The 27,326-nt window shown below is 46.8% G+C and overlaps 1 protein-coding gene across 2 annotated transcripts in view; it reads left to right on the top strand.

Moving 5' to 3' along the window:
• RP1L1 (RP1 like 1) overlaps positions 1 to 25,823 on the top strand; it is a 50,643-nt gene extending 24,820 nt beyond the window's left edge. The window contains exons 1-4 of one of the 2 annotated variants that reach the window (XM_043565083.1): positions 9,304 to 9,442; positions 12,161 to 12,788; positions 18,479 to 18,620; positions 19,856 to 25,823. In XM_043565083.1, the coding sequence (XP_043421018.1) occupies positions 12,180 to 12,788; positions 18,479 to 18,620; positions 19,856 to 25,011 (5,907 nt within the window). In that variant the 5' untranslated portion in view covers positions 9,304 to 9,442; positions 12,161 to 12,179 and the 3' untranslated portion in view covers positions 25,012 to 25,823. Of the gene's footprint in view, positions 1 to 9,303; positions 9,443 to 12,160; positions 12,789 to 18,478; positions 18,621 to 19,855 lie in introns of those variants that run through there. The other variant, XM_043565093.1, reaches the window with a different exon arrangement.
• Positions 25,824 to 27,326: the final 1,503 nt, after the last annotated feature.

Genomic DNA, 27,326 nt, shown 5'->3' with positions numbered 1-27,326 from the left:
GTACCAGATTACAGCAGCTGGAGAAAATACCCAGGTGATTCAGTTGCACATCCAAATGCAGCCCTTCGCTAGCCACACTCATGTCCCTCCACCTCCCACCTCCCCAGTGGGGTCATAATCTCCCTGAGGCCGGTGGTGGAACTGTACCTTTTGATTCCCTTGGTATAATACCTGGCTATTGACCCATTGGTAACAGCTCATTATATCATAGAACGTGGCTTCTGTGTGCATCTCTTGATGGGTTTTTTAAAAAAAATGTTTATTTATTTTTGAGAGAAAGAGAGAGTGCATGCACGAGTCGGAGAGGGACAGACAGCAGAAGACAGATGATCTCTGCTGACAGCACAGAGCCCAATGTTAGGCTTGAAATCACAAACCCGTGAGATCATGACCTGAGCCTGAGTCAGATGCTTAACTGACTGAGCCACCTGAGTGCCCCTCTTTCTGGTTTTTTACTCTTTATGCCCCCACTGTACTTAGAGATGCTTTGAAGTTTTTTTTTTTTTTAACAGTGATTTTCTGCTTATCATCTTGGCCACTTTTACATCTATGATTTTCTGTAAAAGGCCTTTTTCTAATCCAGGGAGCCTGACCTTTGTTGGCATGTTTAATATTTTCTCTTATTTTGAGTAAACATCTGATTTTTCTGACCTTTTTATGTGGCCTATGCTTGGTCTACTGGGTTAGATAACTGTCACTGGCACCAATGACTTGCCATTTCCAGTAGGATTTTGAATCTTATTCAAGAATGCTACTGGCCTGGACTAGCTTCCTTCTCTCTGGGCTCATCCTTCTGTTCACTTCTTCTGTTGTGCATGCAGGAGAAAACCTTGCCAAAGGGCTCACTCACCTCCACACACCTTTTGTTGCTCAAGACCATCACACCCAGGAGAGCACTCCCCCCCCGCCCCCCCCAGAAATGGGCCATTCAAGAACCACTGGATTTTGCATTTGGAAGTGAATAGAGGTGTCATTTACTGATGGGAAAGTGAGGCCCAGAGGTAGCAAGTGATCTGCACACAGTCAGATAGCTAGGCAGCGGCCAAGCCCATGTTTGCAGGCTGCCTGTCAAATAGTGCAGAGCTGTTTTCTCTGACCCACGCTGCTACCCTGTAGACAGGCATTTATTTTTCTGGGAAACAATATGGGCATATAGCAAAACCAAAATGCTTCATTCTCCAGAACTTGTCTTGAAGTTTTCTCTTAATCTGTCCTTTATAGCTCTCAAACTTTATATCACATCCTCTTTCTCCACTTGAAAGCCAAAGATGGCCCAGAGTGGTTGGTCATTGTTGCCAGACCTGGTTTTTCCACCTGCTGCTACAGTTGTTGCTAGCCCCCATGCAGGTCACAATGGCCCTTGAAGTTCTGCAACAGGAAGTAGGCAGAAGTTGTTAGATGACAGCTTCAGGTCAATTTTCTAAGGGGTTAACTCAGTTGGTAAGTGCCTCTGACTTTCCCCCTTCCTCCTCCTAAAATGTGGATGGGTGGTAAAGAGAGGAAGTGTGCAGAGCTGGAACAAAGCAAGACAGGGTTCTTAGCTCTGGTTCCTAGCTCTCTACTCTCTGCAGGTGAATGACATGTCAAGAGCAAAGGGCCTTTTTCCAACCAAGCCCCATGACTGAGTTCTAAAGAAGATCTCCTTTTGGACTCCCTACCTGACTCCCACTTGGGGTAGGGCCTCATCAAGGTATGTTGGGTAGAGTGGATTGGTAGGTACTCTCATGTTTACTTTTCTGAGCTACCTGTATGCCTTGGGGTATGGACAGAACGACACAAGAGCTCAGGGGTTGGTAGTAAAGCTGTGGCAGGTGGCTTTGGTGAGCACAGAGCCTGAAGAAGCAGACCATTAGTGTTGGGCTGAATGGATTCTGGTCAAATGACAGCAGCCATCTTGTAACTATGAGGGAAGTTGAAGAGAGAAGTCAGGAGTAAGTGTAACAAGGCAGACATGTGGAAATTGTCAGGGACATTCTGTACTGGCTCAAGAGTGTCCATCTCTAGACTTTATTTTATGTGAGAGAATAAACAACTACCTTAATTAAAGTCATTTGGGATGAGGGTCTCTGTTATTAGGAGCCAAATGCAATTTCTGATACTACAGTCATCTTATTGATGACTCCATTTGTTTAAAAGTTGTTTCCTAAGTCAGCTGAGAGTAGCCTCAGTGTTCTAGGAAAGCTCTGGCCATTCTCAACCCCTAGTTCTGCCTTCTTGGCCTGCCCCCAAAGAAGTCTATCCCTTCCTTCTCCCCAGCTTCTGCCCAGTTCCTTCCCATTGATTTTTTAAAATTTGATCCTTACTCCATCTCTTTTACCTGAGATTATGTTTGTTGGATCTCAGGCATCCTTAGTTCATTTCTTAGCTGCCTGGGTTTGTCCTGTCTGGGCACCCCCCCCCTCCCCCAGCTGTCTCCAGCCCATGGTATCTGTTGGACTCGCACTTTTTTTTGGCTGTTTGTTTCTTCCATGCACTGGCCCATGGGCAGGCAAGCTTTCTGACCTTGGGCTATACTGCCCCTATTTTATTGTTATCTTATTCTTTGCTGACTGTACTCTTACCACTGCATGGTCTGCCAAGAATCATTTATTCTGCAAATATTTGTCAAGCACCTGTGATGTGCCAAGCACTGCCTGGGACAGCAGGGACAGAACCAGAAGCACCTCCTGCCTTCTTCGGAGCTCAGAAACTTCACTTTGCACATTCCACTTTGCATTTTAAGCCCTATAAATCCAGGCCATCTCATTAGCCTACTTCCCTTGTTGATAAGCTGTCTAGAAAATATTAGCAAGTGTGTACGTGGGAGGTGGGGGGCAGGAACATATTCTAATGCTGTTTGTATTTTTTTAAACTCAGTTTCCAAGGATTTTACTTCCTATGTCAATATCAGGGTTCTTCCCATCCCAACTCTCTTTTCCTGACTTGTCATGAATGTGTCTTTCCTTTATCATCAGGCAGAAAGGGAACTATCTTTAGAAAACTTTTCTCTGTAGCTACAAGTTGAATAAGAGTATCTATATTCACAAACACAATTTCTTTCCTTCTTCCTAAATCCCACCACCAGCATATATTGGTCAATCCAGAATTCCACAGTGTTTCTGTCAATTATCCTCCCTCTCCTCAGTTTTCTCATCTCCAGTAACTAGGCAAAGGTTCTTTGTGTATGAAAGACAACATTTTAGTTTTATTCTCTTAGCAAATTTCAATACAATTACAATTCACAAATGAAACAAATACAATGTTATCGACTATAATCACCATGTTTTACATTAGATCCTCAGACCTAGATCAGAAAATTTTATCCTGGACTTTGTGAATCTTTGGGAGGCTTCTATGGGTGGGCTTCAGAGGCCCATGTCCCCTGAAATTGTATGCAATATTATGTGCATATAATTATTGGACATGTGGAATATGGCGATGTACTCATTTTTTCTGGGGTGTTCTTCATGGTTTTCACCATAATTTTGAAAGGGGAGGGTATTACCTGGACAATTTTAGGAACTAATGAGTCCAGTAGTTTTTCAAGAGGTCTTCACGATTCAAGGTAACTCATTCATAGCATAGCATTATGTGCTACCCTTTCCTACAAACTCCTCGTGTAACTTCAGTGGCCCTTTAGTTTGTCACCTTCTTTTTAGGATTAAAGTAACTGAGCTCAGAGAGGTCAATCTGCTCAGAGCCATCAGCTAGTTACTAGAAGAGCCAAGGTGGGCTCATGAGCCTGGGTCCCCCTGGAAGCAGCAAGGACACTCATGTGCCCAAGGGTGAGGACCCAGGTGCAGACGTTCTGTCTCCTTCCCTGCGTTATAAATTTTAGTAGACATAAACCCATGTCTCCATGATGTGCCTCAGTCTGTGTCTAACCAAATTTCTGGCACATAGCAGGTCTCAGCATTTGCCTCTGGGTTGCTTTACTGCCATTAATCACAACCACCACTCTTGTTACACTTGCTTTCCCTCTCGCACTGTTGATTTTCTTCCTGAATCCAGCACTCAGAGCCTTGAGCACCTCTAGAGAGGACCTGTTCTGCTGGGGAGCCAGTGTGGTGTTTGCCATCACCCTTCTCCACCTCAGCACCAGATTTGGGAAGTCTCCACCCACCAAATCACCTTTCTCCTCACCATCTCCTTTACATTTTTTCTATTATTTCATTTTACATTTCCTATTGTGGTAAAATATACATAAAATGTACCATTTTAACCACTTTTAAGTGTATAATTCAGCAGCATTAAGGACATTCACATTGCTGTGCAGCCATCACCACCATCCATCTCAACTCATTTTATCTTCCTAAACTGAAACTGCATCCCGAGTAACACAAACTCCCCATCCTTCCTCCTCCCAGCCCCAGCAGTCACCATTCTACTTTCGTCTCTATGAATTTGTTCTGGGTACCTCATATGAGTAGAGTGATACGTATATGATACAAAGGATTATTCCCTTTGTATTTGGCTTATTTCGCTTAACATAATGTTTTCCCTTCCCTTTTAAGGATGAATTATAGTCATTTGTATGTCTCTGCCACATTTTGCTTATTTGTTTATCTGTTGATAGATACTTGGGTTGCTTCTGCCTTTTGGCTATTGTGAATAATGCTTCTATGAACATGGTATACAAATATCTGTTTGAGTCTCTGCTTTCAGTTCTTTTGGGTGTATACCCAGAAGTGAAATTGCTGGATGATAGGGTAATTCTATATATGATTTTCAATGTTTATTTTTGAGAGAGAGAGAGAGAGAGAGAGCGCGCGAGAGAGAGAGGGAGAGAGAGGGTGGATGAGGGGCAGAGAGAGAGGAAGACACAGAATGTAAAGCAGGTTACAGGGTCCAAGCTGTCAGCACAGGCCCTGACGTGGGGCTCAAACCCACAAACTGTGAGATCATGACCTGAGCTGAAGTTGGACGCTTAACCGACTGAGCCACCCAAGTGCCCATATATCTGGTTTTTAGAGGAACTGCCACACTGTTCTCCATAGCAGCTAAACGTTTTTACATTCTGACCAGCAAAATCGCCACATCCTTGCCAACACTTGTTTTCTGGATTTTTGATTTTGTTTGTTTTTGATAATAGCTATCCCAATGGGTGTGAGGTGGTATATGTCATTGTGGTCCCCTCCTTCTTTTATGAGTCACATTTGCCCATCTGAGCACCATGACATGACTATCAGGTTTTAGTACACTGACTCCCTGATGCTGTTGTCACTTCAAATCAGTAGAAATCAAACTCAAGTAAGCACTGTGCCTTTATTACAACTATGTGTACAACCCATGGGTGGCTCTTTGTCATACTGTATTTCACTGACTTTAATACACAGAGGTTCTCCCATGTTTTAATATCTCTGAAATCAGGATGTATCCTGCAATTAATAGCATGTCTTTGTCTTAGTCTCTCACAATCTCTTTCTTTCTCTCTCTCTCTTTCTGTCTCTTTTTCTTCCTTCCTTCCTTCCTTCCTTCCTTCCTTCCTTCCTTCCTTCCTTCCTTCTTGACTCATAAAATAATGCTGCTCCTTGGGAAACTGGAGTCACTGAAAGGTGGTGTTGAAAATGGCTCTAGACTCCATACACCCTGTATGGACCCATTGTGGACCTGGAGGAACCTATGAAGGTCTTAGCTGCCTGGAATATCGGTGGCTCTTATTCTCTCTGGAGGCTACGTGCTGTAAACACTTTTCTCTGGGACATGTACTACTGACGTCATTGTTGTTTCTTTGAGCTGTTGATTGTAATATCAATTAACACTTCAAGGCTTCGGCCACAGTGCTCTCCCTGCTTTCTGCTCACTCCCTCTTAGATCTAGCTCTGGGGTCCTTGCCACTTGTAGTTTTTCTCCTGCAAAGCCCAGCCTCCACCCTGCCTGCAGACTTCACCCTATTTATCCTCTTCCTGAATCCATCACTCTTGCTGCCTGCTCCTGCCTCCAGCTCCTCACCCTGGCATAGCCTGCTTCCAGGACTGCAGACAACACTGTTTCCTCCCCTGCAGGCCCGCCCTTCCAATTCGTCCACCAGGGCTGTCACCGTTTTGAGCATTTCCTGTGATTTCTATTTTTTTCTCCTTTTGCCCCTTAATCTGTTTTTCCCTGCTTCCCTCCCCCTCCCACACACAGCTGGAATGCCTCCTCTGCTTTCTGGCCCTGCTTCCTCCTGAAATCCCCTAACACCCCTCCCCCATCCTTTGCTGCCCCAAACCAATCCCACAATAGCACTGACTGGTGCTGTGGGCCCTGGGGTTTGCTGGGCCAGAAAAGTGGTTTACTCTCTTGTCTCTGTGCTCACCAAGACTACCCACCATAGCTTGGTAGCTGGGCCCTGAGCTCTTGCATGATCCTGTCTATACGCATGGCAGCTTGGTCACCTGGGAAAGCTGACTCAGAGTCCCCTCCAATACACTCTGCCCAGCATACCTTGGTGAGGTTCTTCCCCAGTGGAAGTGGGGTAGGGAGTCCAAGAAGAGGTCTCTCTTAGAGCTCGGTCATGGGGCTTGGCTGGACAGAAGCCCTCTGCTGACTTGAGTGTCTCTCACCTTATCTTGGCTGCACCCCCTCAGCCACCAGAATTCCTTCCACTGGACCTCAAGCTAGGAACTGAATGTGGAAAGCTGGAAAGCAAGCCTCATTTGCTATCTTCCAGCTCTGCCCCCTTACTCTCTCTGCCCCTTTCCCCCCACTATTCCTTGCATCCAGAAATGTCAGGCTCCTCTCTTCCTTTATACCCTTTTTATCAAGTATTGGGGCAAGGGCTGTCTTCCCTCTACCATGATGCAGGTTTAGAATTGTGTGGCCAGTCTGCTTCATGTGGTAAGGAGGACCTTAATGGACTCAGGCCACCCTGTCTCTGGGCCAGGTCTGGAGTCCTTCCTTGCTTGTCTGTTTAGGAGGTCATATCCTCTCCCCCTCCACTTAGGGAGAGAAACCTCATGATTTTACCAGGAGGAAAGCAACAAAGGACAAACTGATACATGCAACTATGTGTATCAGCTGATTATTAATCCTTTGTCCCACATCTGAGGGCCTGTGTTACATTCTCCCCTCTCCAACCCTCACCGGCAGGTAGGAATGAGGCAGTTGTCCCATACTGGGGGTAGAGTGGGAGGATCTGGGAGGGGCTTGAGGGCCACCCTCCCCACCCAAGGGGTCTTCTGAACTTAGAAACCCAGCTTTGGAATCCAGAAAATTCAGGATACTCACTGGTCCTGCTCCCTGGTGGGTCCAAGTCCCTTTCTATTTCAAATGACAGAAACCTCAGCTCAGGAGAGAATGGTTGGCTCACATAACTAAAGAGTCTGGCTTTCCAGTTTGGGTTCTGGTTTTAGGCCCTGCTGAATCCAGGGGCTCAACCAGCTCCACCAGTCGACTCATGGCAAGACCAGATTATCGAGGCCTCACTGACACAGGGCCAGTGCCAGGAAGAGGCCACCTGCTCCTGGGAAACCGCACAGGCCCCACACTGAAGGTGACCAACTGTCCAGTTAGCTGGGGGACAGGGGGTGGCAAATGGGTCCCAGCATTTGAGGGGGCAGGTTCAATGTTAAAACCAAGACAGTCCCAGGGTGTTGGTTAAGTCGGTTGGTTAAGCATGGGCTCAGGTCATTATCTCATGGTTCATGGGTTTGAACCCCATGTCAAGCTCTTCAGTGTGGAGCTTGCTTGGGATTCTCTCTCTCTCTCTCTCTCTCTGCCTGTCCCCCCTCTCACAATGAATGAATAAACTTAAAAAAATATCAAAAGGTAAATGACATTTAACTTGGTAAATATAGATGAAAAGCATTCCAAGTAGAAAGAACAGCATGGGAAGAAAAAAAAAAAAAAACCCTGTGGGATTTCCCTCTTTTTAGGGGATGGTGTTGGCAGAATGTTGCATGGGATGTATTTATTATGGGATTCTGAATGGTCAGGGTTTGCACCTCCTCTGCTCATTTGCTCTCACTCTCGAAATAAAACATTAAAAAAAAATAATAAAACTAGGCAAGGTGTCCCCGGTAAGCTGGAACAGTTGGTCACCTTGGCCTGCAATGACATCTGCTTCTTATTTCCCCACTATTTTTGCCAGACTGGGATATTGTCCTCCTTTTCTTCACTTACCTGTTCTTAGATCTAATGTAGGGAACCCGAGTTTGCTTTTGCCACTTTTGGCCTCTTAAGCTTCAGCGGATGGGGACTTTGGGTTCTGCTGTTGAGGTACCTGGTGCCAGAGCTGTGTCTGTGCCACTTTATCCTCACGGGGCATCCACCGACTCCCTAAATAAAGCCATGTCAGATGCACTCTTGGGCTGTGCACCTGCTCCCGCCCAGAGGATGACCCTTCCCACCGCCCCCTCACCCCTTCCTCCAAAACTGCTCCTTCCTCTGCAACCTCGCTGGATGAGTAGACAGTGCCACCTCCCACCCAAGTCCCTGAGCCTGAACCCCCAGCGCCACGCAGGACCTCGTCCTCCCTTGCAGCGCCCTCCACAGCCCACCTGTTGGTCACCAGTCCCTCTGGTGCCTTCTCAGCCTCTGCGGGATCAGTCCACAGCAATTGACCTTCACTCACCAATTACCGTCCTGCTCTCCCAGGCCCCATTCTCCCTACTGTTGCCAGAGGGGTCTTTCTAAAATATTAGGATGACATCCTCGAAGGCTCTTCTCGAATGCCCAAGCTTTCTCCCTCTGCTGCAACTTTGCACATACTCTCCCATCCCAAATGCCCTGAGCAGAGCAGAGACGGCAAGTGTCTGGTACTTCTCTGGCCCATCTCTGCCTTGATGCTATGGCAACATTGCTAGCTGATTGCAACACACAGGAAGCCTGGACACCTTTCCTCCAGTCCTTCCACCTGCCCACCTGGTTGTTCAGAATTGGCACCAAGGCCATATCTATTTGTCATGCTGGTCCTAACTTCTTCCTTCTCTGGTTAATCCTTAAATTGTCCTTTAGGTCTCAACTCAGGAGGCTGCATGCCACCTCTGTCAGGAAGTCTTCCCTGATTTGCTGTTCCTCTTAATCTGCTTTTGGTCACACCCTGTGTATAATATATCTATATCTATATATCTCAGAACATTTTTTATGTTACATTTTAATGATGTCCTTGCTTGTCACACTAAAATGTGAACTTTTTGAAGGTTCATGAAATGTCGCTGCAATCTTCATATTTCCAGGACCCAACATGGACCCTGGTACCCACTAGATGCTCAGAAATCTTTGATGGGTACACATATGAGTGAAGGAATGGGTGGTTGAATGAATGAATAACCTGGTATGGCCAGGTTGTTTTGAAGGTGAATGAATCAAAAGTTCATTAAGCCTCCTTGAAAAGGAAAATCGATTTGCTTCTCCCTTCCCTGTAGCTGCAAGAGAAGGTCATGCTTCTCAGAGACTTGCCAAGAGATGAAGTTGAACCTGTTTGTTTCAATCAATGAGGCTGGAAAGCAAGCAGTTGCCTCACCTTCCTGCGAGGAGCAGTGTGAGTCATATATGCCCTCACCTTTCGTAGTCCACATATCTAGGCCACTCTGGGTCCTTCAGCTCATTCTCCTGGGCCCTAAATTTTTTTTCTAACATGTGCCTGTATATGTGTGCATGCACATGTGTGTGTACATCTGTGTGTGTGTGTTTATGTATATGCAGCATCTTGCCAGTTATTTGAGTGCAGGTACATTCAGCAGGGGATGACCAGTAAGTTCCCTCAGCTTCTTGGTCTCATGTGTGCTTGGTCTCATGCTGGGAAGGAGCCTTCATGGTGAACTGTGACTGCTGCTAGCCTGATCTTCCGTACTTAGGATCCATTTCTTTTTATTTCAAAAACCTAGTTGGATGTTGAGAATTCTAACTCAAAAAGATGTTATTTTCTAGAAGAATGCCAGAAGAAAGGGGCAGTCAGCCACTTGAGCATATGTTGCAATGTTAAGCTTTTGCCTGGGTCCTCAAGGAGTGACAGAAGGGTCTTTGCCTGTGCTGCAGGCCAGGTTCTGCTTGAAGGCTCCCCTTTTCACTGCAGAGTTGCTGTCTCAGAGGTTTCCAGAGAGGCTCTCTCTGCCCAGAAATAGGCTGCAAGAAGCAGAAAAGCCCTTGGAGGCAGCAGAATGCTGGGGAACGTGGCAATGCTGGGGGACGTGGTGACATTGAAGAATGCAGTGACAGCGGAGAACACTGACCTTGGGGACATGATGATGCTGGGGGACACGGTGACCCTCCTTGCCCCTCTCTCAGTCCCTTCGTAAGGGCCAAGAAGGATGTGCATTATCATAAGCGAAAATGGAAATCAAGTAGGAAGAAAAGTTAGTCCTGCAGGAAGACATGCCTGGGTAACAGCTTATGACCACTGCAGGGATGTTGGTGGGAGGCCTAAGAAAGCAGCTTAAAGGGATTAGCTGGGAGGGAGGAGTTTGAAGAACCTAATTACAAAGTTTGTACCAGAGATGAGAGTGGATTAAAAGGCTTCTTTGTGCTCCAAGATTTTGAAAATGAGAGAAGAGTTCTTTCCCTAAGATGAATGCGGATAAATAGAGAGTAAAGGTAAGAAAGGGAAATGGGGGCACCACTGAGCCGTAAGTAGGATTAATGGCTGCAGCAGGGAAGATCATGTTTACTTGCCGTGTGCACATTTATGAGGATCCTGCTATGGTCTGAACCACGTGGAAGCAGGGAAGACTCCTCACTTGGTCATGATTCATCAAGTATCAGTTTACTGACAGGATTGAGTGTTGTTATGAGTTCTGTGAAATATGGGTGTTACTAATTGGTATGTATTTCCTGGGCCCCTGATCTGTGTCAAGCATGGGGCTTGGAGCCCTGGGCAGTACAGATTTGCCTCCCAGGCTTGGGGTACTTGGCCAGAAGGGATACAGGCCCAGAATATTGGAAATATCGGGGGGAGATATACTGAAAACGGAGGTTGCCCCGGACCAGGGATCTGGTGCAGGCTCCACAAAGGAGGTAAGCCAAGGCAGGGTGCAGAAGGATAGGGGCTGCCATGCAGGGAGAGCCTCTGAGCCAGGCAGCCTGATGGGAGTGGAGAATTCCTGCAGGAAAGAAACAGGAGCTGAGGCTCAAGGGGAAGCCAGAAGCAAGCCTGAGAAGCCCTTTAATTGTGGGGGTAAATGGCCCAAACTTCTTTTTCAGACACTGGGGAATCAATTGAAGGATTTGGAGCATAGGAAATGTCTAGGTAAAAACTAGGTTTTAGGACAACTTGACCGGCAGGTGCACAGAACAGAGCAGGGTGATCTGGACAGGAAGAGCCTGTGGGAGGCTTTTCCAAGGGTCCAGGGCAAGACAATGGGGGTTCCCCTGAGGTGGGAATAGAAATGAACAGTTTGACAAATGGGCTTGATCCTGTCAAAGCTAGGCTAAGCCACCAATCTTCCACATCGATGGAAGTGGGCTGGGGTATTCTCCCATAGGGTTTATTACACATCTTCCAAAGACTTTGGAGGGATGCAAGGAGGGGGACATTCTTTTTACATTAATGCAAACATTACCATATAATAAAGAAAAGACATGGTGGCATCCTCTTTGGGCTACAAGTCTCCTCGTCTACCCTCCCATCTCCGAGTGGTTTGTGACCAAGGGATTCTGCTCACCTGGTACCTAGAAGATGTGAATCCAGATTGCTGGGAATCCCTCCAGGGTTACACACAAAATCTTGCACTGAGAGAGCAGGCAAGGTACCCAAGTCTCCTGAATGCCTGTCCCATGTTCTTATGCCTGTGTTATATGGTCTTCTCTTTATTTACCCACCTCTTTAGGAGACAAGCTCTAAAGTATTAAAGGAGTTCAAGGTGGTAGAAGAGGGTAAGAGAAACAGCAAGAGGAAGGAAAGGAAGAAGAATTTATTGATGCTTACTCTATGCCAGGTGTTCTGTATGTGTAAACTCAGTTAATCATTATAGTCACTATGCAGAGTGAACATGGTTGCATCTTAGAGGTGAGATCCACCAAGATGAAGATTATGTCATTAACCTCCTGGATATTAAGTGGGGAGTTGGGATTTGAATTCGTATCTGTCTGGTGCCAAACTTTTGGCCTTCCTTCTATTCCTGTCAAAATGGGTTAACCAGCTTCTATGTAGCCGAGTGGAACAAATTTGGGATGGCCAGGAGGTGCCTCTCTAAAAAGGAGAGAGAAATGCGAACTCTCGCAGGTTTCTCTCTGACTCTCCTCTTCCTCTAATCCCTTTCAGCTGCCTGGACCTCCACGCCATGAACAGCACCCTGAGAGATGCCCAGGCCCCGAGCCACCGGGAGTGCCTACTGCCTTCTGTGGCCCGGACTCCCTCTGTCACCCAGATCACACCAGCCAAGAAGATAACCTTCCTCAAGAGAGGGGATCCCCGGTTTGCTGGGGTTCGCTTGGCTGTTGACCAGCGCTCTTTCAAGAGCTTCGGTGCTCTGATGGATGAGCTCTCTCAGCGCATGCCTCTCTCCTTTGGGGTGCGCTCTGTCACTACGCCCCGGGGCCTGCATGGCCTCAGTGCCCTGGAACAGCTGGAAGATGGTGGCTGCTACCTCTGCTCTGATAAGAAGCCCCCCAAAACACCCAGTGGACCAGGCTGGCCACAAGGGGGAACCTCATCTGCTCAGCAGTCAAGGGAATTTGAAAGCCGGGGTGAGGCGCCAGGAACATCCTCTTCCTGCAAGGGTCCTAAGGTCCCAAGGAGGATAATGCTGATTAAGAATGGGGACCCTAGGTTCCAGAAGACAGTGGTTCTCAGTCACAGAAATACAAGGAACCTGACGGCCTTTCTCAGCAAAGCCTCAGATCTTCTGCACTTTCCTGTGAAACAGGTGTATACGACCAGTGGAGAAAAGGTAGGCTGTCTGGGTATGATATTTCCTCTAAAAAGTTCTTTGGCCCTCAGATCGAAATACTTTGATGGAATGGGGAAGTTATCCCTTAAAGTGAAGCACGGATTGCCCTGCTATTAATTAAAGGTGAATAGAAACATGCAGTCAGTTAAACAAGCAATTATTATTTATATTCTGGCTACCATTTAGTGAGCACTTAGTAAGTGCCAGACACCAGGCCTTGCACATTTTTATTATTTCCTCATCCAATCCTTCTGTTATCCAATCCCACCTATTTCGGTGAGAATTCAGTGCAAAACATGAAAACTACTCAAAGTACCTTTAGCAGAAAGCAATCTAATACAGGGCATCAGGGGATTTCCAAATCTTTGAACAATTGGAGGCATGAGCTCTGAGCTGGTCTGCAGGAAGCTACTACCCTGCTTGAAGCTACTGTGATTATTGAATTGAAGAGTATTTCTCTGCAGTGGCAGCCAAGTTTGTAAAGATGGGATCAGGAAACTGCCACAGCTGCATGTTGACATTATTGACATGCAGAAACACTGCATGGGGTGCAGGAACACTTGGGGTGCCAAGTCCAGACACTGCTGTCTGGGCTACTGTAGCCGTCTGGTACCCACACATTTGCTTTGCAACAACAACAAGAATCAAGAAGAGATAGTGTCTGTCTCACTTGCTTTCCCAGACTTGATCAAGTACGTCTAATTGACGGAGAACCCAATCTTCATACAGTCCTAACTTTAAAGAAGGCTAGTGAATGTAATTTTTGCCTTTCCAGATTTTGCAGAACATAAATGTGCACTGTAGGTGGGCGTGATGGGGGAAGGAGGTGGATTGATCTAATCCACAGTCTCCCCATAATCCACTCCTATCACTATTTAACACCTGTATATACTACTCTACCACTACTTAAATTTATAAGCAGCATCTACAGAAGCAGGTTCTCACCTAAGAATGTAGCTGTCCTTCCTACAGTCAGAACATATGCACTTCCTCCCCAACTCCGAGTCACATCAGGGTCACATTAGAACTGTACCATCCATCCTCTGGGCACAAGCCCACCTTGTAGCCTCTGTGTTAAGATTTAGCTATCAAGTCCACAACCACCAAAATACCTTGTATAAAGTGCCAGATGGAGGCAAAGGCAAAACATAGAAAATTGTTTCACACCTACCAAAGCTGTGAAGTAAACCAGGTTATCTACTGCAAGGCCATTGATGGTATTAGGTTTCCTTCTACTGTCCATTTTGTGTGTTCCCTCTGACCTCTGCCAGCACCTCAGCTTAATGTGGTTATGGATGTGGTAGAGTGACTGAACCATTTCTACAATCTAAATTATGGTGCATTTACTATTTGCTAGCATGTGCTGTATCTTTCCTGTGGACTCTGAGCCCTTGGAGGTTCTTCATGAGCTTCTGGGTTAACTTTTACCACTGAATATGACAGCTACAGAAAGCACCCAAGGAATTCCCTGAGCAATAGATGACTTTTCCCTGATCCTATTGCATTACAGCAGCCCTATTTCCCCTTGATAATCAGAATCAATCATCCCATTCAACACAGAAACCCCCTCGTTGCCTTGTGGTTCATTGTTGCAAGAATCACCATATGGCCAGGTAAGGGATCCTTTAAACTTTCAACTGTGCTGTCTCAACTTTCAACTTCACTGACCCACTGTTGTGTCTCCTGGTTGGAACATTTCCCCTTAGATCCAGGGACTTCCAAACTAGCAGAGCCTGAAGTTGTTGGGATGGGGAACAAAATATTTTCAGTTAGGTCACAGGTGTAACAGTAAGAGGAACTGCTCTCATTCTCACCTTTAATTCCCAGGCATCTGTTGCCTATGGAGAAACAGCACTATACTGTATATTGGTTGCCAGTCAAGAGCACGTATCACATCCTGCAAGACAATGCCTCAACATCGTAAAGTGATACCTTTCAGCTGGTGCTCAAACTGAGCCTCCCGTAGAATGATCCACTGTTCTATAAGTTATAGCTACTTTGGGGCAATGGTATATATGTCTACACAGTGAATTAGATGTGTGTTAGTGCATTGGCTCACTTTTTTTGCTATAAAATCAGTTCTTTGGATAGAACTAATCTTCATGGATTATGGCAATGATGAGTAAGGTATTTAGTAAGTCCAAGGATGGTGATACTAGAAGGATGTTGGGAAGGAAGAAAATATATAAGCAAAATTAGTGTCTATTCCAATGAGTACACATTTCCATCATGGAGGGGGAGGGGTGGATTCAATGTCATTATCTTCACAAGAGATGGCTGGCTGAATACCTCAAGGTATGTTGCAAATTGCAAGTATTTTGGCATAAGTTTAGCATGGATCTCTGTTCTTGGCAGATTGGAGCCTCAGCAGAGTTGGCAGTCAGATCCACATGAATAAGGTAGTTTATGTTTCTAGTTCATGTTTACTTTGCCACTTTGTTTGAGCCAATTGAGCACAATTTGGGGTGGTTGGAGGAAGATAATGACTAACGTCTATTGTACAGGTCATTTGTCCACATGATTATAACCTTCTGGTGAGCATACAATGGGACACAAATGTTCTCTCTCTCTGGGCACAGATTCCTCTCCAGAGTTCCTTGTCACTAACCCTCCAGTCCTACTCCTTCCAGGTCGTTGATTCTCATATTGAACTGCTAATCACTGCCCATAAATTGCCATAGAACCTCCTTCCCTTGCTCCTTCCATGAAAAGTAGCCAATCAACAACATTGTTCCTTGTACTTTCCTTCACCACTGCCCTTAATGCCCCCCTAAGTGGGTCTGTCATGCTGCAGCGGTCAATTTTTGACTTGTGTCAGCATACCCTGTGAAACCATCTGAAAGCCAGAATCAAATATTTTCATCTTCAGTTAACTGGTCATAGGGAACTTCCCCAGGAAGTTGTAGGTGTGTGGGGAGGAGAGATGACAATGCAGCAGAAGCGCGTAAAGTGTGGTTCATGCAATTTACATATGCCTTCAGTGCAAACATCTGGAGCCTGATATAGTACATGTCACCACCACCTGATGATGGAGTGCTGCTTTGACATACCTGCTTTGTGGCTTGATGGATCATACAACAACCATTTCATTTGTATTTAACAGAATCAGTTTCTGCATCTGATGTTTGACTACAAGAGAAAAAGATTCTTTTACAGTAGTAGTAGAAGCACCCAGGTCCTCTGGCCATCCCAGAACTGAGAGCTTAGACCTTAAGCTTGCCATTTTCTTTAAGTCAGAGAAGTCAGCCTACTGTATAATCCTTTCAGCTCTCATTATCAAGGCAGCCAGGGATAGTCAAAATCCTGCTCTCAGTAAGCACTACATTCTACTATCAGAGGTGATCATTCAAGAATCTGTTTTATCACTTTGTGCCATAGGCCACCAGTGTCCCATTGTAACCAGATTATCACTGCCTTTAAACACAATCATGTCAGATAATCAGATAACTAATCCTAGATTCCCATTCTTGAGTGTCTATTGCATGTAACAATCTCTGATACTGCACTTTTAATCAGCTATGATTCAGTACAGGAAACAAAAACCTATGTAGGTATCGTAAGCACGAAGAAATTATACACAGAGAGTTTTGTGTTTAAAGATTGGGAAGCTGCAGGAGCATACATTTGATTTCTGGAACTAGTTCCGAGAACATCATTGACCTATCTGGGTAGATACCTCTCACACAATCAAGCAAGTGAGTTTTTTGGGGGGGGCTGTCACTAGAATAATTGAGTTCAGTATCAGCTCACCACTGCTGTGGTCCAGAATCAGGCAGGTGATATACCACTACTGTCTATTGGTATCCAGAAAGCTGGTGACTAGGTACTGGAACAATGAGGGTGACTTTTGCCATCTCAGCTGCACATGCTCCTTTGTACCTTTGACTTTTTTTTCTTGTGACAACAATCAAAATCAAAAGAAAGATGGCCTCTGCTACATTGTCATTTTCCATACCTTGTACAAGTGCATCTAATTGTTGGAAACTATTTTGTGGTTAGAATTATAGCTGCAAAGGAGTCTAGGGAGCTTTGTATGCTCTGCAGTACTGGAAATTATAGCAGGAAGAGTAAAATAGAGATTGACTAATTTAGGACATGACATCTGCACAAACTCATGAGGAGGTTAATGCCATTCTTTTATTTGCATGGGTAAGAAAACTGAGGCACAGAGGCTAAGTAGTTTGCTCATGGTTGCATGGCTGGCAAATGATACAGTCATCATTAATGATTTAAGAGTTATCATGTAAGAAAACTTTTAAATTATGGCACATTGCTATGTACTAGCATGAGCTACATGCAGAGTACACAGAGAAATAAGTCTAGGTCCCTGCTTTCAATTAGCAACAGGTTAGAGGGAAGGGTGAGAGGGAGGGGTACAAACATAAGTTAGTTAGAGAAAAAAAATTAGTGTAATTTCATATAGAATTACTACAGAACTATTAGGGTTTCTGTTAACAAAAGGATGTTGTATCTCCCTAGCACAGGCTTGGGTCATAACTCAGTTTTCAGGTCCTCAACTGGATTAACACTCTCAATAACTCTCCTTTTGTGTGTGTGGATCCTAAACCTCAACCTCTTTCCAGAATGGGAGCATCATTTAGCCCTCAATTATTTTTTTCCCCTTAGAAAAGTCTGATTTCCTAGAAACATGACTACATCTATAAATTGATAGACTTGGGTCATGTTTGTATTTTTGTGATTGACTAGAGCTCCAAATCAACCAAGAAATGTACCCAGTAGTTTGAAACAAACTTCTAATTAACTAGGTTGAAAGATCTGATGTACAGCTAATTTAATGTCATTTGTGGAGACAGGATGCAAAAGGTCTTTTTTTTTTCCATTTCCTTGTTAATGAACATACCCTTCTAATTTGAGAAAATAAAAAAGAACATATACAGCCCTTTGAAGATGAAACTAAATACCCCAACACTGCTACTTACAATATAATGTCATAAATAGTGCAACGTCTCACATACACAGGGGCCTCAAGCCCACGTGAGATTTTTCTAAAAGCAGGGTCCTGTTTCCTGGAATGCAATATTGCTTGATAGGTACCCAGCCCAGGATGTCCTGGGGTGGGTGGGAAAGGATGACACAAGCCTCTGGGCAGGAGCCTAGAAAACCAATGGAGAAGCCTGGAAGAGAATGACTACCTGTAGAGAGAACAGCCTTGCCCTTTTCCACTCCAGAAGGGTTGAAGGTAGAAGCAATGGCCTCAAGATTATATTGGAAAGCACAGATAGGACCCAGGAGAGAACTCTGTGTGGGAAAAGAGTGAGATAGTAAATCAGATCTCCATAGGGAAGATATAGGACCTTCTGGTTGTTTTAAAAAAATACGTATTCTGGAGGGTGCAAGGGCAAGCAGGGAAGTGGGCCAAAGATTTCTTGAAGTGTTTCCCACCTGAGACATCCAGAATAGTCCCTAAACCACAGGCCTCATTCGAGGTGGAGGGAGAGGGTGTAGGTAGAAAGAAAGGTCATAGTGGCAGGACCTCAGGCCCTAGCTAGTTATGGAGGTATTATGGCAAGTGGATAGGATCCTTTCCTTGAATCAGAATTCTGGGGTGAGATGTGCAAACCTCAGGAAAGGTCCAGTGTGAGGGGATTTTTCCGGTACCTATGTCTCCTCGGGAAGAAGGTGGGTTTTGCAAGCTAAGCTTCCTAAAACTCAACACTCTCCTTCTTCAGGTGGACTCTTGGAACGGTCTGCTGCACAGCCCCTCGGTGCTAGTATGTGCTGGTTATGAGTCTTTCAAACCTCTGGCAATGGAAGATTCCAGAAGATATGGGATTGAAACTTTATCTGGGCAGACTTCAAGAAATAAAACTGGTGAGTTAGTTTTGGCGTTTCCTCAATTTTTCACTGGATAGTGGTTCAGTAGGAATGGGAAGATATCCCTTCCAGATAATTTTAAAAACCTGCCTTTTGGCCCCAATTTTGGAGTATCCTAGTTTTTTTGGGTAACTCTTGCCTTTTCCTCTTTATTATCATCAACCTTAATCAGGCTGAACATTTGACCGGGGTATGGAGAAAGGAGTCTGGTATTTAAGAAAACAGGAATTAAGAGATCTTTGGTGAATAAACAAAATAATATCCATTGTGAAAATCTGTTAAGAAATGACAATAATGATTTTGGTGATCGCTGCATGCCAGGTGCTAGAGGTACAAAGACCTATTAGCCACAGACCTCCCCTTTGGAGGAACCCTCAGTCTCATTAGGTGCTTATGGAAGAGGAAAGCTTGGAAAAACCTTCCGTCCAGATGGACTCAAGTGGGGAGATCTGTTCTTTTGCTGGCTGTAGCCTCAGCCCCCACTAGTCTTTTCCTTTTGCCATGCATTAGTTCAAGAGATGAAATGAGAAAGTACTAAGGGCTTTATTCTTTCTTGGTATCCCTTCTTTCTTCTCTCAGTGGCTCCCTTTCTTTCTCTTTTCAAGGCTAGGGTGCAGGGTTGACTATCAAGACTTGCTATTGTGTGTCCAGGTCTTTCCTTGAAATCATGGATCAACCCCAAAGCTTGATGAGTGTTAGGATGATAAATCACCCTTAATAATTGAAAAGCATTTTACAGTTTCCAGTCAGACACCTGTGCAGCAGCTTATTGATTTTGCTTTCTGTGTCGGGAGTGGGCATGAGCAGGGCCAGGAATTAGCTCTGGGCACTGCTGCTCTGCCTACCAACTCTGCTATCTACCAAGAACCTACTTTGTGCTAGAACGTCTACAGAAAGTTTTATAGGCACTGCCTTGCATCATCAAAACAAACCTACTGTTACTCTTATTTTACAACTCAGTAAAGAGGCTCTGCCAAAACTACACAGTAAGGAAGTGGCAGAGTTGAGATTGAATTCGGACTTCAATTTCATCTCACTAGGCTTTGCTGTTTCACAAACTGAAGACTGGATATTCATTCTAGAGTGGTTTCTGCCCTTACTTTGTGTTTTGGGAGGTGGTAGGGGTATTGAGGTGATGAAAGGCTCATGACCAGCCTTTATTCTCTTACTCTGAAGCTCCCCCTAGTAGCTCACTGTCTTTCCTCTTTTTTCTTATTTTTATTATGTGCCAGGAAGCTGGGGGCCAAAGGCCAAGCAGAGTGTGATCCACTCAAGGTCCAGGTCGGGCAGTCGGCCACGGCGGTTTTCCTTGCTGTCGGAGAGGTCTGGTCTCAGTGACCCCCCAGTGTCCCTGCATCACGCCCAGATGGGCCCTCCTTCTGAAAGATATCCTCAGGACACGCCCACCCAGCTTGGCCCATTGGTGGCCAGTGATGATGTTGAGAAAAAGGTCCACATGAATGAGGATGGCAGCCTGTCTGTAGAGATGAAAGTCCGTTTCCACCTACTTGGCGAGGATGCACTTCTGTGGTCCAGGAGGGTGGGGAGGGCCAGTGTCCTCACGGGAGCCAATGGAGAGGTCCCTGTTCTGGGGGAGGTGGATCCCCTCCACTGTGTGTGTGAGAGTCACCCTGGGGGCTCCTCGGAACCTGGAGCGCAAGGACTAGGGACCTGTGAGGCAGGATGTGAGAAAGCCCTTGGCCGAGGCCGGTGGAAGCCAGGGTCTAGATATGAGATATGGATGAACCCCCTGTACTCTGCCCAGGAAGAGGGGACGGCCTCTCAGAGGAGATCCAGGTTGACCCAACACTCCTATTCCAGGAGGCCCTGGAGCCAAGGGGTCACCGGAAGGAAACGAAGCAGGAAAGACAGTGTCAGCCCTGACTCCAGTGACAGACCCCCCAAAGACTCTGAGCCCAACTCCTCCTGCTGCTCTAGGTCTCTGGAGGGCAGTGTGGACAGCTGTGACCTACATGCGGCCTCTGGGGCTGCCTCCCAGAGAGAAGTAGGGAGGGAAGCTGGCAACATGTGCAGGACTAGTAAAGACCCGGGTCCACAGGGAACAGGGCAGGACAGAGAGCACCATAGATGCCTGAAGCAGCGGAGTGGAGGCACGGCAGGTGCTACTTGTGAGTCCTCAGGGAGTGCTGGGTCTCATGAGGAGTCCAGTGAAATGGGTGAGCAGCACCAGGGCTGCCTAAGCAAGACAAGTGTCATGACTACTTCCCGGCCAAAGGCCACTCAGAGGAAAGGCCCCAGTCCTCCCACGGTGAGTCCCTCATCTTTGAGGAACAAGGACTCACAGGCAGAGGAAAGTACACAGGGTTCCAGGTGCCCCCAGGCTAGGGGTAGGTCTGGGATGGGATCGCCCCTGGTTTCAGATCAATCTGGCTCTGGGGATACTGCAGAAAGCTGTTCTCTGCCTTCTGCCTGTGCCTCAGTCCCAGGCAGAAGCAAGCAGAAGGGCAGATCCAGGTCTGTGTCCTCTCCCAGCATTTCCAGCCATAGCCGAGGGGCCCGGATAGGCCACCCCAGGCAGCACCCCAACCGAAGGGACATCCACTGCCCGCTTGACTCAGCTGTTCCCAGGCAAGTGCCGGGGCCTTCTAGTGGAGGCAGGGCCTGCCCAGATAACCCAGCACCACACCTTTCTGGAAGCTCACCTAGTGCCAGGAACCAGGCTTCCTGGGACGCAGGGCCCCCCTCCTCTGCCTCTCTTTATTCCCAGGATGTACAGGGGATTAGCAGTGCTCTCATGACCCCTGTGAGCAATTCTTACTGTACTTCCAATTTCTATCCCCCGTACTCTCCCTCTGCTGAGACTGAAGGTCACTCTGAGCTCAGGGCACGGTCACCAGCTCCCTCACCTTCCAACACATCAGACCCTTTGAGCATCCAAGCTGATGGCCTGGACAAAAAGGCAGGGAATGACCTTCCCAAGCCTTCCTGGCCTTTAGTTCCACCAGCTGGAAAGCCTGAGGGAGGGATGCCAGGAGCCCACCGAGACTGCTGCTGCTCACCAATCAGCACACCCCTGTTCCATGAGACCCCCAGTGATAACACTAAGACCCTACAGACCTCCCAGCCATCAGGCAGCCAGGGGCCCTCCTCTGAGGTCTCCTTGGTATGCAGCAGGTACTGTCCCACCCCCCCGAGGACATGGCCTTTTGTCAAGAAACACCCTTCAGGCAGCAGTAGCCTTGGTGCTGACTGGGGGCCAGATGGGAGAAAGCTGGAGGAGGAAAAGCTAGATGCACGGCCCCCACGGCCCCCGGGGTCTCAGTCAGGGGCCATGGGGAAAGCAGTCAAAGCCTTGAGAAAGGGCAGCTCTAGCTGTGGTCCCAGGTCTGGGAGAATGTTACAGGGGAAGGTTGCTGGTGGAGGGGAAAGCCTGGAGGAGCAAGAAGAAGGTGGCAGAATGATGCTGGGTGCCCTACCCCGAGCCTCACCAGATGCTGTGGTCCGTGAATGGTTGAGCAACATCCCGGAGGAGCCCATACCCATGAAATGTGAGACGGTGGATGAGAGTACAGTTGTGGTGGGGGGTGATCCAGAAGGCCCCAAGGAGGACAATGCTGACAAACATTCCCAGGAAGGTCTAGGGGAGCCAGTTCTGGCAAGACAACTGTCCCATGAAGGGGCCACCAGTGAGAAAGCAGAATCAGATGGAGCCCTCCCAGTGACTAGTGATGCTCATTCCAAGTCAGGAGAGGGCCATCCTTGTAGCAGAGTTTCAGAAGTCCCCAGGGAGACTGGACCAGGCAAAGGAATGGCTGTGGACTGTGGTGTGGGTCAGTGTGTGCTTCCTCACAAGGTCTCTGCCTCCATACAGATCATGAAGGTGCTGATGGGCTCCAAGCAGGGCCGGCCCAGCAGCCTGCCTGAGGTGTCCAGTGCAGTGGGCAGGAGGCTTAGCCACTCTGCCCGGGCCCTTATCACCTGTCTTGCTGGGCTCCACTTCTTTGATGAAGACCTTAGGTCTCCTACTGACAAAGTGAGGTTCACAGAGTCTCCTCGGTACCAGGAGCTCCTGAGCACCTTCCAGTCTCTGTGGCCAGGGTGTGGCTGTAGGCAAGGTGAGCTGGATTCTGGCCTCTGGGAGCTTGGCTGGTGCAAGGCTCTGCCAGGCCTCCGGTCCCATGTCATGACTGAGGACTTCACACCAACGTCCTCATCTGGTGTGGATGTTGGCAGTGGCTCCGGAGGCTCAGGGGAGGGCAGTGGACCCTGTGCCATGGACAGCGCCCTGGTCCCTGAGAGGATAGAGCTGCCCTTGAAAATCCCCTCCCAGAGGCCTGATTCTAGAACTTCCAAGAACCAAGAGGATCCAGAAAAGCAACAGTCCAGTGTTTCTACAGCCTCTTCAAACTCCCAAGAATGGGCTTGTGCCACCAGGAAAGACAAGGCAGAAAGAAACAGTGGGGAGCAGGTGCTGGGCAGTAACCTGGATCAAGTAGTTGAAAACGCAATGCAAGAAGAGGGGGTACAACTAGAGAAAGTTGAAGAAGAAAAAGAAATAGCAGAACTGCCAGGAGAGGGTGTCCAAGGATCTCCAGAAGAGGGAAGAGTTATGGTACAAGAATTGTCAGAGGCTGACTCTGACGATGGGGAAGGTGCACAGGAAGATAAGAGTGTGCAGGAAGAGGAAGCAGGAGGAGACCCTGTCTCCACCACACTTTGCCCTCCAGGGACAAGAGAGAAACCACCAGAGCCCCCTAGGAGCCCCAGCAGGAGGGATCCAGATGCCAGCGAAAGTCATAGCAGCCCCAACAATGAGCCTGGCTTGGAGAAGCCACCCCAAACAACTGAGACAAGCCATGAGCAAACCCAGACCAAGTTCTTGCAGGGGCCTGGGGAGAAGAGCTTTTCTACAGCCTGCAGAGTGTCCCTGGACCCTGACATCCTCTGGGTGACCAAGTTGCTAAAGAGGATGGAGAAAGCCTTCATGGCTGACCTTGCCAGAGCCACAGCCGAGATCCGAGCCCGCTGGAGCCTGCAGAGCAATGACCTTCTGGACCAAATGGTGGCAGAGTTACAGCAGGACGTGGGCCAGCGGCTCCAGGATAGCACTGAGAAAGAACTCCACAAGATCCAGAGCCGGGCAGCAGGGAGGATACCAGGGCCAGCGAGGGAAGCCCTCAGGTGGGAGATGTCCTTGCAGACAGAGCAGCGCAGGCGTCGTCTCCGGGACCTGCGCAACCTCTCGGCTTTCTCCGAGCAGGCTCGAAGCCAGGGGCTCCTGTCCTTCCCTGTGGAGGATGAGCCAACCCTCCATGGAGCCCTGGGGACCTGGCTGGTTGGGGAGCCTGAGGGGGAGGAGTTTTGTCCCTGTGAGGCCTGCATGAGAAAGAAAGTGATCCCTACATCCCCAAAAGACACAAAGGGGGTAACCAGTGCACCCATCAAAAAGGCCTTTGACCTGCAGCACATTCTGCAAAAGAATAAAGGAGGGTGTGCTAATGGGGAGGCAGCAGAGACAGTCCCAGAGAAGAGAGAGATGGAGCTTCTCCAGGGGGACGCCTCAGGGATAGGGACTATTGACAATGGAGGCCTGGAGCTGGGGTTAGGCCAGGATCCTGGGACAGAGGAGGGGGGTGAGGATGAGAGCAGCCAGAGCCTTGGCAGGGATGGAGACCCCCAAGTGGGAGAGGAGGGTGAAGTTGCTCAGAATGGAGAAGAGAAAACAGATCCCGGGCAAGGCCGTGTCTTCAAGGGAGTGGGCAGGGAGGAGCAGGGCTTTGGTGAGAAGGATGAAAACACAGAGAAGGGCTCTAGAGCTGAGGGCAGTTTGGAAGGTGAAGTCTGCGGAGAAGGTGATCAAAGTCCAGAGGGACAGAATGATGGTGCTGTAACTACAGAGGGAGACAGGAAGCCAGAGTCAGGGGGAGGAGATCAAGGTGAGAAAGAAGGTAGCTCACAAGTTGTCTGGGTACAGGGCCAACAAGGTGAAACTTCTGGAAACAGCAGCCCAGACCAAGAGGGGAAGCCAGCAATGCTCCCTACCCCAGATGGAGACACCCCCTGCCAAAGGTCAGGCTGGAAAGCAGGCCTTGCCGCCTCTAGCACCTTTTCTCTGGGAAATTGCTCTCAGCTCTCTCAGAAAGGCTCTGAAGAAAAGCCTTCGAATGGAGACATGAGGAGCATCGAAGATGAGTCCAAGGGAATCCCCAGTCCAGAGAGAAAAGTCACAGGCATGTATCCGGAAAGCTCCACTTCTGAGCAAGAAGTGGCACCCTTGGGCCCAAGGACTCCAGAGCAGGAGGTAGGTGAGGCCTCTGGCCTAGAAGCTGAGAATGTAGTTGAAAGTCTCTCTTTCACAGAAATGAGGTCTAAAAACCTCGCCAAGGACAGGACAGATGGCTTTGGCCGAGATGACTTAGATTTCTAGAGATCCAGCTGCAAGGTGGTCACAAGTCTGTTTTTATTAGTAGTTTGTCTACAAATCTGAGCGTGGCTGGGTCCCCTACAGATGCACAGAGATCATGGAGAACGATCAGGGCTTGCCAAGGACATGGTCGTACCACGATGTCCCTGGGTTCTAAATTCTGGAGCTTCCCAAGGCCTCCCTGGCCAGTCCCATGCACGTTGTGAAGAAGGCTTATCTCAGACCTGCCCTGTTACCTGAGGGCCACTGGACTCTTCCATTTTCCTGTTTGAGTCCAAGAAGATGGACCTGACTGGAAATGTTCCAGGAGCATTTTGTTTATGTGTTTGTTTTTTGCTCTCATTCTTTTGCCTATTGATCTCCAGTTATTTTTCTCCTTGGCCTCTCTTGGCATTCACCTCATTTGACTTTGAGGTGCTTTTTTCTAATCTTGAATGTATTTGGCGACTCTGCAGATGTGAATACTTGGAAAAAATGAATAAATTCAGGGTCATTGGACAAAGTTTGTTCTCAGCCCAAAAGTCCAAGTGTATTTCCTTAATTCGTATGTATATATATTCATGAATATATATATTGGTAATGGAAAAATACAGAAAATGCAAAAAGAGCAGGAAGAAAGAAAAATAGTCACCCACAGTCCCATCACTCAGAGTTGACTCATGTTAGCATTTTGATACGGCTCCTTCCCCTTTTTTTCCTAACCATTTGATAATTGAGCTCATCATTATATGCTCCTTTTTTTTTTTGACTTAACAGTATAAGAATTTCCTGTATTTATCTCAAAATCTTAATAAAACTATTTTTTCATAAAACTATTTTTAATGCCTAAATAATTTATTATGCAAATATAAAATACTTTACTTCACCATTTCCTTTCCCTAGCATGGACCATTTAGATAGGTTTCATGTTTTTTCTTAACCTTTTCCCTCCTGAACTGTGGATGATTTCTCTAGAATATATTCCCAGGCATGGAATTAGCCAAAACTACCAGCATTTTTGAGGGTTTGATATCTTGCTGCCAAATTGCTTCTCTAAAGGTCTGTACTAATAAACATCACCTGGCCCACCACTCACTCATCAGTGTTTGGTATAGCCATTAAAGATGAGAACTCTTTTGCTAATTTTATGGGCAAAAAATGGTACCTGATTTTAATGTGGTACTATTTTTGATGTGTTTGATTGCTAGTGAGATTAAAGAGTTTTCTATGTTTATTAAAAAGCTATTTGCATATAAATTTTATGTGTATGCCTTTTACCCATTTTCAACTGGGATCCTAGCTTTTTTTTTTTTTTTGAGAAATTGATTTACTTGTGCCCTTTACAATTTTTTTTTAACATTCTATTCATCATTTTTGAGATTTAAAAAATGCCCTTTCTTTGTATCCTTCCACAGCAAGCCTAGGACGGGGCCCTGTCTGAGCGGGGAGCTGCCTGATGAGGCAGACTTTCTTTGACTGGTTTTCATCAGTGTTCCACTCATACAGGACCATTTTGTGTATTCAGAATTACTAAAATGGAACTTCCCCCTGGTTGTTTAAATGTAAATATTAATAACAAAAATAATAAAAAATAAAAATAAGTAAAAGGGGTGCCTGGGTGGCTCAGTAGGTTGAGCATCCAACTCTTGATTTTGGCTCAGGTCATGATCTCATGGTTCATGGGATCAAGCCCTGCATCAGGCCCCGTGCTGGCAGCATGGAGTCTGTTTACGATTCTCTCTCCCTCTCTCTCAGCTCCTTCCCCACTCACTTTCTCTCTCTAAAGTAAACAATTTTTAAAAATAAGTAAAAAAATAAAAAATAAGTGAATGTTGGGTATGGGCTGTGTCCTCACACCTGTAGTCATCTATTCTGCTTCTGAGTGCTGGAGATATTCTTAATAAAATTTGATGTGTTGTAAAATTTTCTGTGAAGATGATTCTTTGATGTTTTTACATTAGAAATATATATACTTACACACACACCTACATGCACTGGTGTCCTAGCCAGGAGCCCTCAGTGGAACAGATTGTATTGTGAGCTTAGTTTAAATACGGTGATATGCAAGGTTGTCTGGAACTTGTTGCTATTAGTTGACATGACGCATACATCATGCACCTCCCTGTGACTTGAGGTCCCCAGTCATCCCCTAAGAGATGTTCCAACCTTTCTGATTCCTAATCTGACCTCCCCAAATGAGAGACAGCCATCCTGGCATTCACTGACCTGGAACTTCATTGAAGTGTCATTGTCTGCCTCTAATCACCAGAATGCAATGGAAGGAGCACAGGACTTGGAGTTCTATGACCTATATAGGCTCTAGTCCCAGGGATGGCACC

This window comes from Prionailurus bengalensis, chromosome B1 (genome assembly GCF_016509475.1).
Source record: "Prionailurus bengalensis isolate Pbe53 chromosome B1, Fcat_Pben_1.1_paternal_pri, whole genome shotgun sequence".
NCBI classification, from domain to species: Eukaryota; Metazoa; Chordata; class Mammalia; order Carnivora; family Felidae; genus Prionailurus; species Prionailurus bengalensis.
The sequence above is the reverse complement of the archived record's forward strand: the minus strand, read 5'-3'. Positions and strand labels throughout refer to the sequence as shown.